Source organism: Martes martes (genome assembly GCF_963455335.1).
Source record: "Martes martes genome assembly, chromosome: 12".
NCBI lineage: Eukaryota > Metazoa > Chordata > Mammalia > Carnivora > Mustelidae > Martes > Martes martes.
The window spans coordinates 16,633,833-16,647,284 of NC_137900.1; the positions used below are offsets into that span (position 1 = coordinate 16,633,833).

Sequence of the window (13,452 nt, forward strand, 5' to 3'; positions counted from 1 at the left end):
TGGCAGCTTGCTAACCAGTTATTAGTTGTACTCTGAGAGCATCTGCTGTGTGTCAAGGGGAAGTTCATGAGAGAGCTAAGGAAAGGAGACAGAAACTTCCCCTGAAGAACGGTGAGGGTGCCGGACACCCTTGATAGTCTCAAGAGTGTCCAGTGACCATGGTAGCTCCTAATCAACCCTGCTTGCTGTCCCAGACACGACACACACAGCCCCTCACATGCACCAACACACGTCCATGTCCGCGTCCTCCCTCTCCCGTGCTAACCCAGCATTCACTGACCTTGAGGGACTGAAGGAACAAAATCACAGACAAGCTGCCGATCTCGCCAAACAGGACTTCAGTAAGAAAATGAACGGATGGCAGTGACTCACCCATGTTCTGTCATCCCCCAAACAGGAACATTCTGAATTATAAATTAACCCCCCAGTCCCAAAGCATGAAGGCTTACAGTCAGATAAGGAAAAATGGGCCTTTCATCTTAAAACTTGAGGAAACAAAAATAATTACTTGTTAATATTTGGTCAGAAAAGGAATATTACCCTCTAGATACGATTTCATCAAGCTTTTTTTTTTTCCCAGACTTCCATCAATTGCGTGACCTAGAAACTACACCCAAATATTGTGTAACTGCTCCTCTGTGTTGGTGTTTAGAATTTCCAGTTAGGTTTTTTCAGGCACTGGTACAACCCAGTATTTATTTCTTTGTACTGATAAAATACAGTTGGACCTTAAACAGCACAGGTTTGAACTGCGTGTGTCCACTTAAATACAATTTTTTTTCCCAGTACATACGGTACAGTACTATAAGCGGACTATGTCCTCTGTAGGATTTTCTTAATGACCTTTTCTTTTCTCAAACGTACTTTATTTTAAGAATATAATCTGTAATGCACATATCATATAAAATATGTGTTCATCAACTGTTGCATGTTATCGAGAAGGCTTCCAGGCAATAGTAGGTTATTAGTAGTTACGTGTTTGGGGAGTCAAGGTTGTACATGGATTTTTGACTGCATGGTGTTGGGGGAGGGTTAGCGCATCTAACCCTGAGTTGTTGAAGGGTCAACTGTGGTTCCATTTTATCCTTTGAAATAGCAAGAAGTAAAAATGGAGGCATACAAAATAGTTCTTGTTTTCAGTAAAAACCGTGCAGATGAATTTTGAACATTCATGTTAAATTAAACCAAACCAATGGCTGCTTAGGACCCAGTACACACAAAGAGCATCCGGCTGGGCATTCTACTCCCCTAAAACAGAGTGCTGAAAAGCCTTCTAAGTACAGTTTCCATTTGATAATTTTTAAAGTAATGTATTCTTACCCTTGTGATCCACATCACTTGTCTATACATCGCTTTTAAAATCCAAAGGTCTCAAGGAAAAGACAGTCAGGAGATATTACAAGCAAGTGCAGTGTCTTTAGGGGCGCTTGGAGGAAATGTAATGTGTCCCGAGTGTTGACTTCCACTGTTCTTTTGGAAGTAATTATTCAAGGGTATAGTGACCTATCTGTCATGTAGCTGAGAAAGGTTCCCCCGGAAATATGGCAGAATGTCACCAGTTAAGTGTCGTCTGTCTCCGGCCTCGTGGTCATTTCTTCTGTTTTGTATGTTTGCAAATTTTAGAGTTTAAAGTTAAACATTTTTTTAAAGCACGAAGAAGGTGTAGTCTTTTCAAGAATTTGTTGATTTTCCACCAGAAGTCCCACCTCAAACCTCCTAGTATCAAAGCTGCCTGATTAGGGATTTTATTATTTAAGCCCCATGTGTCGGTGGCCAGAAAAACTTGAAATCCCACTAGAGAACAAGATTTTTCTAAGGAGTAAACTTGAGCCGTAAAGACAGAATTGTAAAATAATACAGCGTCTCAGGGATGCTTTGTAGCTTAAGCTGAAGGAGGAGATACTTGTTTACTTCACAATTAGATGTTTCATTGTTGTTCAGAGTCTCCAGAATAGAAGGACAGAGAGAGGGCCTGACATTTGACGTGTAATTTATTCTTGGGTGTCTGTGTCTATTTTTTTCCTGTTAAGGTTAATAACAAATCCCCGTCTGTCTGGCGGGAATATACGTAAATGAAGATTAATGACTGAACATGGTTAAAACCCTTTGAGACATAATTGATGTGTTACATGCACAGAGAGCATTCTCATTTATTATTTGATTTATAAATAACTTGGCAAAGAAATAATATATTAAGTTCACATCAGTCTTACAGATTAGGAGATAATATTAAGGAGAGAGGAAATTAGACCAACCTAACTTGGCAGCTGTCCAAATTTTGTCAGCCCGCTAAGGTCAGAATGCTTTATACCAATTATGAACACAAGTTACCTAATAAAGAGACATTTAGGGAAGATGGATTGCTTGAGGCTCTCTGTCAAGTACTCTCTGAAGACAGGGATAAAGAGAAGGGAGAGATTGTGGGAACTTTAAAAAAGAGAATAATGGATCAAAAAAAGAAGTTTTGCTCTCTCACGTACGACGTAACTTACTTTCTCTCCAAGAAAACTTTGGAAGAGTCTGCATTATCTTTTTCAGGGGGGAGAAGGTACTCACTTAAGTGTTGATTAAACGTTGATTCTTTGCCCCCCAATTGCTGTAATTGGAATATGTCTTGGGCTGTCTGGGGGTTCTATGGTGAATGCTCTATTCAAGGTAATTCCCTTCTGTCTGGAAGGGGTTCGGATGCTGGATGGAGATGTCACGGACATGGTTGAAGCGAAATCGGTTAGCTTCAATCCCCAGCACGTGCATATCTACAGTGCAAGCTGGGGCCCGGATGATGATGGCAAGACCGTGGATGGACCGGCTCCACTCACCCGCCAAGCCTTTGAAAACGGCGTTAGAATGGTAGGTTTTGAAAGCTCCTCGGCTCATACTTTGTCCTTCGGTGATGGTTCTCCTGGGAAACCATCTCTGCAAATGTGGGTTCCAGTCCTTGGGTCGAGAGGAACGGACAGAGTCCATAGCTGAGCCAGAAGACAGGTTTATAGAAAGAGGGACTAAGACAAACCCTTAGTATTGTGTGTTGGATCCGTTCTGCAAATGAGCTAAGAGCTAGAGAGTTTCTCCTGACAAGAACAGAGGTGTATTTGGCTGCTTAGGTTTGCTCAAAGGAAATGTATCCATCAATATGTGAATCTTGCTTTTGAAGCAATAAATTCTTAGCTCTGCGAGATGGGAGAGAGATGAAAATACTTAATCTCTCCAGTTGAGGTCATCCAGCAGTGCCCTTCTGGGCCTCTCCCTTTCGTACCCCCTTCCCAGGTTTCACTTCTCTCCCAGGACAACATTCTTGTTATCCTGGCTCCCAAGTTCCCTAACCAGGCTCCTCACCCATCAGCATTTTTCTTGATTTCACTAAGAAATTCCACACACCACTCCTCCCCTCAAAAACTGACCACGTAATCTACTGTAATAAAATTTCTCCTTCAAATTACAGCTCTTAAAAAAAATCCTATTTTATTTTCATTAGATAAAAAATAAGGTCACCCTACACTTGTAATCACAGAAAGAGGAGCGCTCCGTCAGAAGAATTCCTTTCTGTTTCTTACTTGTGAACGAGACCTTGGGTGATTTCAAGCATGCATTTTAATCGTGATCTGGCCGCATCCTCCCTTTCCTTCATCATCTCTTTTTACGTTTTCTGTAACGGAAGCGTAGTCGGTTCTTCCTGTCCTTTACCGTGTACTGTTTTCCCAGCTCATCCGTGCCTCATCCCTACGCCCTACGGTTATACAGCCCATTCTCGTCCACCAGCAAGCCTCCGTTAAAATGCTGCCTCTCCCCAGAAGCCTTGTCACTGCCCAAACTAGAACCAAGCACCAGCAATCCCTACCCTGCGCCCGAAACTGTGTATTCTTCCCAGTGTCACACAAAGTCATTATCATAGGGTGCTTTATGTCCATTATTCAGGTCTGTGTCTTCCTCATTAAATTCTGTGTCCTGGGATAGCAGGGCTTATGCCCGTCTTGAGAGGCTTTGCAAAACCCACGGAGTGCACGGAACTCTAGGGAGTGCTCAGTAAATGTTTGCTGAATTTCATTTAATTTACTACGAATTACGCCAGCCATGGGACAGTTGTCCATTCAGCCCAGATGTGGGGTGGTGGAGTGCGTGCAGCAGGTTAATGCAGTGTTGGCAGCTGGAGTACAAGTAACCATGCTGCCTCCACCTTAGTGGGGTTTGTGCTGGGGTGAACTCGCAAGACAAAGCCAAGCTGTCTCCTGGTTCTTTTTTTTTTTTTTTTTTTTAAGATTTTATTTATTTATTTGACAGAGAGAAATCACAAGTAGGCAGAGAGGCAGGCAGAGAGAGAGAGGAGGAAGCAGGCTCCCTGCCGAGCAGAGAGCCCGATACAGGACTCGATCCCAGGACCCTGGGATCATGACCTGAGCCAAAGGCAGAGGCTTAACCCACTGAGCCACCCAGGCACCCTCCTGGTTCTTTTGAAACAGACTGGAAGGGAAGACTTACGTACTCGTTCAGAATGTACTTCCTAACTGAAGGATAGTTCAGGCTTGGTTAAGACATCCTTTCTAGTTCTGTCCATTTTTAGCTACTCGAGAGCCCTTTAAGGCTATAGAATAGTGTTTTAAATTGCTTTGCCTAGAATTTTCCTTTCAAGGTGTCTGAACACCAAATGAATGTGCTCTAAGTAATCTGGTGATTGCATTACCAAAGCCCTAGACTGCAGAGTAGTAGTCTCTCCAGGCCATCCACTGAGTGGTCATTCAAGTGAAAGAAATCAAACTTAGTTCATATTTAATTTTCAGATTGTATGTGTATGGCTTTTGATATAATAAAAAGAGTAGGCTGGGATTTCTCATTGGTATAATGTATTAGTAATTAGTAATTACTAATCTCAGTAGTGTACATTTTGAGATAATGGAAACCGATGTTTTTCAAGTTTTTGCTCAGGACTCTCATTCAGTGGTAATCTTATCTGGAAGTTCAATGTGTAAAACAAATTAAAAAGCTGGTACTTCGGTAGAAGGAGGAAAGGGTTAAGAAAGAAGATCATATGAGGAAGCTATTCAAACTTATGGGAAGATTATATTTAGAAACAAACAGTTGTGAAAAAGAATTACTCTATATTCACTATTAAGTACTAAAGTAACCCATGCTTATGAAAATAAATCCTACTACAAAGATGAAATTAAAAACAGATTCCCCACACAAGTAGATAACCATTGTTTTTGGTGGTTTTTTTTCTTTAAGATTTTATTTACTTATTTGTCAGAGAGAGAAAGAAGTGAGAGAGAGAGACTGAGCACAAGCAGGGGGAGCGGCAGTCAGAGGCAGAGGGAGAGGGAGAAGCAGGCTCCCCACTGAGCAAAGAGCCTGATGCGGGGCTTGATCGCATGACCTGAGCTGAAGGCAGACACTTAACTGACTGAGCCACCCAGGAGCCCCCTAGATAGCCATTATTAAGAGTATGGATTCCACCTTTCCCTACTTCCGTGTGCATTCCCACAGCAAACAAGGACCACGTGCCTCTGTGTGTTGCTGTTTTCACTTAACTGTGTGTGACGGACATTCTTCCAGGGTAATTCATAATGATAGAACTCTTTTGTATTATAATGTTTCACCCTTTTTAGAATATGGCAATGCCATAATTTATTCAACATTTCACTGAAGATCTTTCAAGGTTTTGATCCAAAAAAGGCAAGGGGGGCGTTTAGCTATTCATTTTTAGAGTTAAGGTAGCAACAAAAGAAATAACTCTGGAAAACAACAGACTATTCTCTGGCTGCTATCATGGCACATGCAATTATGGAAGACCAACAATGACCCATTTAAATGTGTTTAGATCAACAGGATAGAGGTTTAGTGTGTTTACTACACGTAGGCTTCCAACTCAGCCAGCCTGAGTCCGGGATCTGTCATTTCCTGCTCTCTGGCCCGATACAGATCAAATGACCTCTGCTCCCATTTCCTCATCTAAAGTAAAGCAATGAAAGTTCTCACAGAGATGTTACGAGTGTTACATGATAATGCTTCTAAATTTATTGACACAATCCCTGGAATATAATAGGTGCTCAAGAAATACACTTTATAGGTATCTGTGCATGTCAATATACATTTTTTTTTTCAGAGAAGAGATCATGTCCTTTCAAAAAACTTTCTAGTTCTCCTCAGTCCCCGAACCTTGTGTACCATTTCTGCACTAGAATTCTAGATGATACCGTAGAGTTACCTGTAGTGGTGGATTAGAAACAATATGTAGCAATCAGCATAGACTTCCTGTGTTCTTGCCTGTCATAGACTTTTTTTCTTCCTATGTCTGTACTCACCTTCAATTTCATTTGCCCTTAAAAGCACCTCTTCCATTTTGAGGTAACCTCCTGATACATAAATTCATTCTACTTATCTATGTTCGTCATCTTGAATTTAATTTATATTTTCCCAAGGGAGATTTCTCTAAATATCTATGAATATATAATTTAACATTTTTAAAGCAGTATATTAGTCTTCCGGAAGAAAGAAACCTTCCACTTCTTTATTACCAAGCACCAGATGGCACAGTACATTCTATAGTCTTCGAGATTTTATTCTAATTCGTGTTCTTTATATAATTGTCAAACATGTAGAAAATGATAGGGTGAAAACTTTATACAAAGTTAGATTATAAAGTGCAACTTAGAAATGAGTGATTTATTGGCTGCATGACTTAAGGAATGAGGGAGTAAATAACTACTAAAATAAGTCCCTCAGGTAGCTGGGTAAAACCCTGTGTGATAGCTTAAAGTCACTCTGGCCTGTTAGGGTTTTAACTACATCACTTACAAAAATACAGGAATTGAAATGTATATATTCTTCCTATAAAATTTAGTGAGCTCCCACTTTCTGTACCACATGGATAAAGCAATGAAGGCAACATCTAAGTTTTATATGCAACACATGAAACTCTGTACATTCGAGCAACAAGACAGGAAACACACATAGACACAATCAAGATGATAAGCTAATGATACGTGTTAGAAATGAGAAGAACGGGTGAGTGGGCAGGACAGAATTGTCGTTCAGGACAGAATTGTAGTTCAGGAGGATAGAGAGTCTTCTCTGAGGAGGGGGTACATGAATGGGGACATAAGGAGTAAGAGGCCAGTCCTGTGGAAGGAATGAGTTCTGCAGGAAGAACAGCAAGAGGAAAACACCCCGAGTGGAGGGTGATTGGGGTGTGTTCACGAAACAAAATGCTGACTTGGGTGATGGGAGCGATATGAGCCCAAAGCAGGCGGTAGGAGATGGTTTGGAGAGGTAGTCAAGGGCTGGCTCCACAGGGCTTTGTAAACCATGGAGGGTGTTTGCGATTTATTCCATTGCGGAAAACCCTCGGAGGTAGTCTAAGTAGTGGCCCATTGGGACACAAAATTTTCAAGGGTCAGTGCCGTACAGGGAATGGACTCTGTGGGAGAGGGACGGGGAGGCGGGAGCGGAAGACTGAAGTGGTCCAGGAAAGAGGTGATGATGAGCCGGACTTGGGGGGAGGGGGCAGCAGCGTCAGGACAAGTGGGGCGGGGGGGGGGGTGGCAAGTGGGAGAAACCTACGTATCAAGACAAATTTTCACAAAGGAAATATATTTTGTTCAGGGAATCCAAGTATTGATCACATCCACTCCTTCTGCTTGCTAATCAGAAAATGTAGCAAATATTGGATTTCAAAATGCTCCCTACTTGTTTTTCTATAACACAAGTATTGGGTTCAGTAGAATGTAACACTCTTCAAAGACTAACAAAATCAGAATTGATTCAATTTACAGCCTGAGACAAAACTGTGTTGAACAAATCAAGTTACAATTGACAACTTGCTCTTTTCCCCAGAGACTGTATTTTATTTGATGCTAAGGAGCTGTAAAATTAAATGCAGGAATTAGAGGTCCATAATTTGAGTTGTGTACAATTAATAATGATGATGATACCAGTAGTGGTAATCATCCTAATAATAATGATCCTAAAACACTCAACATTTGTCAGTCTGTTAGCATATGATCAGTCCTCTGAGCCCCAAAATAGATACCATTTTTTTTTCAAATTTTATTTTATTTTTTTCAGTGTTCCAAAATTCATTGTTTATGCACCACACCCAGTGCTCCATGCAATACATGCCCTCCTTAATACCCACCACCAGGCTCACCCCACCGCCCCCCCCAAAACCCTCAGTTTGTCTCTCAGAGTCCACAGTCTCATGGTTTTTCTTCACCTCTGATTTCCCCCAACTCACTTCTAATTTTTAATCTTCACAGTGGTCACCTAAGATAGGTCCTGTTCTCCCCAGTTTTACAGAAAATAGATACTCAGCAGAGCTATACAAGTCAGAATGCGGGCCTCAAAGCAATCGAATAAATTATTTTGCGTGCCATTTCTGCTTTATTCAACACACCTGACCTCCCTGTATCATCCGTGACCGCATAGCAGAGCTTTTCCCCTGTTACTGTGGTGAATGAATTTCTCACCTTCTGCCTAATTCTAGCTCATCCATTTCTTCACTGGATGCCTCAGCCTCTTGCCTCAACTAAAGACGCGATTCAATCAGTTCTGTCTTAGCTCGTCATCGAAACTTCCCTCTCCCGTGTGTTACTGTCGTCCACATACTGTCAGTTCTCTCTCAGAAGACAGAGGGGAGACTCTCTCTGTGGTTTTCTTCTGTTTTTCCAATTACTCATTTCCAGAAACCATTGTCCACACTTGTCCTCTACAAGCTCTTTTTCCACTGTCTCTTGAAGCCACTCATCAGAACCCTGACCCCTCATTGCATTGAGACTGTTCTTGTCAAGGCCACCATGACCTTCCTATGTGAAACCCAGGGCTCCTCTCTGATCCATTGTGTCATTTGTCCTGGTAAGGAGGCCTGCCTGCTGCTTCTGGTCCACAATAAAATACACACGCTCCAACCTTTCAGACCCCTTTTCTCCTTCTATTTAGTATATTTCCTTATCTTGTTGATGAATTGTCCCCCACCCCCCCATAAAGGCTCGGAGATAGAATGTTTTGTTCTGTGCTAGATCCCAAGGACCGGCAAGAGGGTCTGTTGAGTGATAGGTGAGCAAACATGTGGGTGAATTCCATGCCCGTTGGCTGCACATACTGAATGAATTTATTTCAGGATCACACTTGCATTGGTTTTCTTTTTTTAATTTGTAATATGGAAATGAGTTACTAACATACATCGTATATTTTGGGGATTAATGCACGCAGACCATGGATTCAGACTCTCCGGCGGGTTCCAGTACGTTCTTAACCGTGTTCAAGTTAATTAGCCTCTCTGAGGATCAGTTTGTTCCTCTATAAAATGGAGCTAACTGCTAGTAATTACTTTATAGGACTGTTGTGAGGATTATATGATTAATGCCTGTAAAATACGCAGCAGAGTTTCTGGAACATAGTAAAGTCTCTAATTATGTTATGAGTCTTAATCGCTATCACTTCTGAAAAGGCCAGGGTAATAAACGTGAAATGCCAGTTAATCGTGTAGAATACTGTAAAAAGCCTTAATTGTCTAAAATCTCTGGGTTAGTGGATTAATTCATTTCGTATTTCTGAGTGATCCTTAAAGAAGATAAATATGCAGTCTTGAGAGTATTATTAAGGTATGGCCAAAATAAATGGGACGGAATAGCCAAGAGATTTTTTTCTGAATTCTATTCCACAAAACACTAATTAATGAAATACCTCAAAGAGGGGTGGGGGTGGGTGAAGGATTTTGCTATCAAATAGGCTCAAGAAATACCACTTCTTATTTCCTCCCTTTCAAAACTTGAAAGCATATTAAAGGCTCCGAGAAGTTCCGCCGTAGAGATATGTCTAACTTGGTTTACTCAACATTCTAAACTTTAACTACCCAAAAGCTTTTATTTTTGGGACTTGTTTTGAACTGGTGTTAAATTTAATTTCATTTTACATGGTTTGGAACTGCTTCACAAAGATTCAGCTAAACCCATTAGACCTTAAGAAACAGAACGTTTGAACTGGAAACAGTTTGAGGGGCGGAATTGTTCTTACCAACATTTGTATATTTGTTTGCTGGTTGATGTCACTCCGGTTCGCCCCATCTACCTTCCTAAAATGTGTGATTTCTTCTTTTCTTCATCCAGTAAGTCTTTCTTTCCTATCTTCCTAAAAGTCTATGGAATGTGTCCTCTTGTCCTCACAATTCAAACCAGAATCTCTCAGATGGACTTGAGCCCACAACATCCTTCCAAAGCTTCCATCCTTCTCGCTTGGGCTCCAACTTTCAATTCAGCATGAGCATTGCAGCCAAAGAAGTACTTTTTCGTATGTAAATCGTGTCCTTTGTCTTCTCTTTAAAACTCACTTCTCCCTAGGATTGACGAAGAATATTCTAAGCTGCTTAGAAGGCCACAAAGGTCTTTCACCATCTTTCCAAGGGTCTCAGAATCGAAGTCTTACATGACATCAAAGGAAAGGACCATTGAAACGTTGCTCTCCTTCAAACTGACACGATTCCACTTACCATGGTGAACCTTTGGCCTTCCTCCTCGGTATGTCTGGCAAAGACTTCCTTCAGGGGAAACTCTTTGCTTTGTCCACCCAGAAGGTTCTAAATAGGAAAATGGTTTTATAACGTGAATGAGTCCATTGACAGTGTTTCAGATGTAAGTGACCCGAGTTTTGGTATCAGAATAAGAAGCTAACTGCCTGAGCTTTTCTTGGATAGGCTCTCTCTTCATTCATTTATTCCTGATTGCATTCAGGAGACATCCACATTGGGTGATTATCAATATTCCAGGTACTTCGCTAGCTGGTAGTGAAAGAAGAATAACACCGAGCTATTGCCTTTGGGAAGCTCACCATGTAATGCTGAATAAATGTTTTAAATAAAGTGTAAAGCAAATTCCCCAAGTCCCTTCAGTGGCTAGAATCTTGTAAGCGATGAGAAGGACAGATTACACAGCACGTAATTACAAAACTTTTTGTGTTCAGTCTAGTTGCCTTGCAGTCATCTTTCTTTTTTCCCCCCATTTGAGTTATTAAATTTATTAATACTTGGTACCTTTTTACATTTGTCAGCAGGTATCTCGCACACTGACAGCTTTTCACGATTTCCTGACAAGGGTATTGCATAACATCCTTTAGAAAACAAGCAAAAAATTAGAACTGAATCTCTTCCTTTTTTCATAATCACACAACCCTTTATTCAGATTAGCAGTACTTCCCTTATTGTCTTAATCAAGAAATAATTCTTGAGTCGCCATTACATACCAAGCACTGATTTGGCATTTATTTTACTCAGAGCTGGAGAAATCGTGTGGCTCATTGACATATTCTAGAAGCATAGAGTCTAGACTTCACTTAACCATGCTATATCTACAAGTATTCTTTCAATTCCAGATCATTTTTCTTTGGGATTATCAGTGAAAGCCTTCCAGGGCATTCATAACAGAACCAATGTCAAGGGTGGGGAAACAAAATCGGGGGAAATCCAGATCACTGGCCCCTAATCTCCCTTCATGCCATCCTCTCTCTGTTCTTCTCAGGACTTCCAGATGGAAACCAGGACATTTGATGAACATTTATTACTATATGCCTGGCTGTTGAGCCTCTTATGAAGTCTCTGATTAATGTATCCCTTTCCCATCATCAATTTCTTTTTCACTTTACCAGATATGACACCTGATTGGATATTTGGAATATTTGCTGAAAACACACAGTTGCTTTACAAGCACACCCTGGCCCTTATATGCTCATACGTGCACATACACACGTTTCTCCACCCTTAAATTAAAGGCATATGTTCACCAGAAGGGGAGAGAAGAGGTATAATGAGCTCGTATAATAAACGCAGTAATAATAATCATAATAAAATTAACCAATTCCACTTGGGAAGAATATATTTTTATCTGATACACATCTAGCTGTAGCAGGCTTGGTACCAGTTTGGATTTTAATAAATGACAGATTGCTGTTAAATTAGTTGGCGAATGTTTTAAAACTTTGGAACAGTCTATGGATAGGCAAAGATAGACAAGGGAGTTTATTTAATATTGGCTCCATGTAATCAAAATTGACTTTAACTGGGGTTTGTTTTAAAAATCCTCCATTAGTATTTAACTGTATCCTGGTGGAAACTGTGTGTCTTTAGGGCTGTAACAAAGCTAAGAAGTGATTTGCCAAATGGACCCAACCTAACGTTTTCCACCTTGGAAACAAAGAATTGTTTGTCTCTATAAATACATATGTGGTTTCACATTCTGTAATCTTCACCAAGTTATCTGTTATCCAAGGATCAGATTTCGATTCCTATGTTATTGTGAACTGTGATGCATTTATATGGACAGGAGCACAAATCTCTCCTAGCCTTGTGTAGGTGCAAAGGTCAAATATTTACTGTCACCTTCTTTTCAGTTATAAAAGATTCATTTTTAACTCTGTGAGTAGTTAATACTGACTTGAGCAAATGCCATTCTAATTGCCTCTGTTCTACTTAGGGATTAACCAGATATCGGTAGCAATCCTTTTTTCTTTTCTTTTGTTTCATTCTATATATACTGACATATAGGGGAGGATGTGAAGCCCTTATCATGTGCATCATCCTGCTACAGTTTGGATGTTCCTAGTTACAGGGAAAATACAAAAATCATACAGGGATTGGATTAGGGCAAGTTGAGGTCCAGACCAGTCCTGACTTTCTGTGATTCAGAGCATAAATTTAAGAAAGGTAATGGAAATTTTCTTTAACAAAACTTGGAAGTAGCTGGGATTTTTAAAAAGAAAAAAAAAAAAAAAACAGGCCACTGTGAAATAAACAAGGATAAATTGGACTGGGTTGATAATAACAAATGATTTTAAAGTACATAGGATTTTATAACAGATTTTGTTCATTTGTCCTGAGCTTATGGTTCTCCTCTTTTAAGAGGAAGACAATCAAACTTTAATATTCAGGATTGTAAACGTTATGAGGACTTAATTCTGAGAACCACTTGGGTTAGGCATAAGGATGCTCTTCATAGGACCTCACCAGTTTATAGACTTGGAAACTAAGTCTTCGCAAAGTAGGCAACCTGACCAGTAGGAAGCATGAGTGTGGCCCTGACTCAGTCTGTCTTCTTCACCACCATGTTGTGTGAATCCATTCCTGTCAGGTGTGTCATATGGGCCTGTCTGTGTCCATTCAGCTCTCTGTCAATGGTAGCTGTCATTATGGTCATGGAAGTGGACGCTACCCAAGGGACCTCTCGCTTCCCTGAAGTCCTGGGAAGCTTGGTTGGGACAAACCGACTTGGCATATTCTCAACTTCATTGTATTGTCTCTTTCTCTCCCTCCCCGGATACAAGCTGTGACAAGGTAGAAAGTACTGACCTTCAAGTCACAGAGAGCCAGATTGAAATCTTCTTGGTTTCCCTCCAGTGTTTTGACCCGGGTTAAGTTACTAAGTTATCAGAGCTTCTGCTTTCCTAAGGAAAGACTACTATAATGCCACTTTGTGG

General features: G+C 40.7%; 1 protein-coding gene across 3 annotated transcripts in view; it reads left to right on the forward strand.

The window, feature by feature from the left end:
* Positions 1 to 13,452, forward strand: part of PCSK5 (proprotein convertase subtilisin/kexin type 5) — a gene marked incomplete at both ends in the record, with an annotated part of 451,941 nt that overhangs the window by 165,433 nt on the left and 273,056 nt on the right. For all 3 annotated transcript variants that reach the window (XM_080819756.1, XM_080819754.1, XM_080819755.1), the window contains one exon: positions 2,678 to 2,850. In XM_080819756.1, the coding sequence (XP_080675882.1) occupies positions 2,678 to 2,850 (173 nt within the window). The remainder of the gene's footprint in view (positions 1 to 2,677; positions 2,851 to 13,452) is intronic.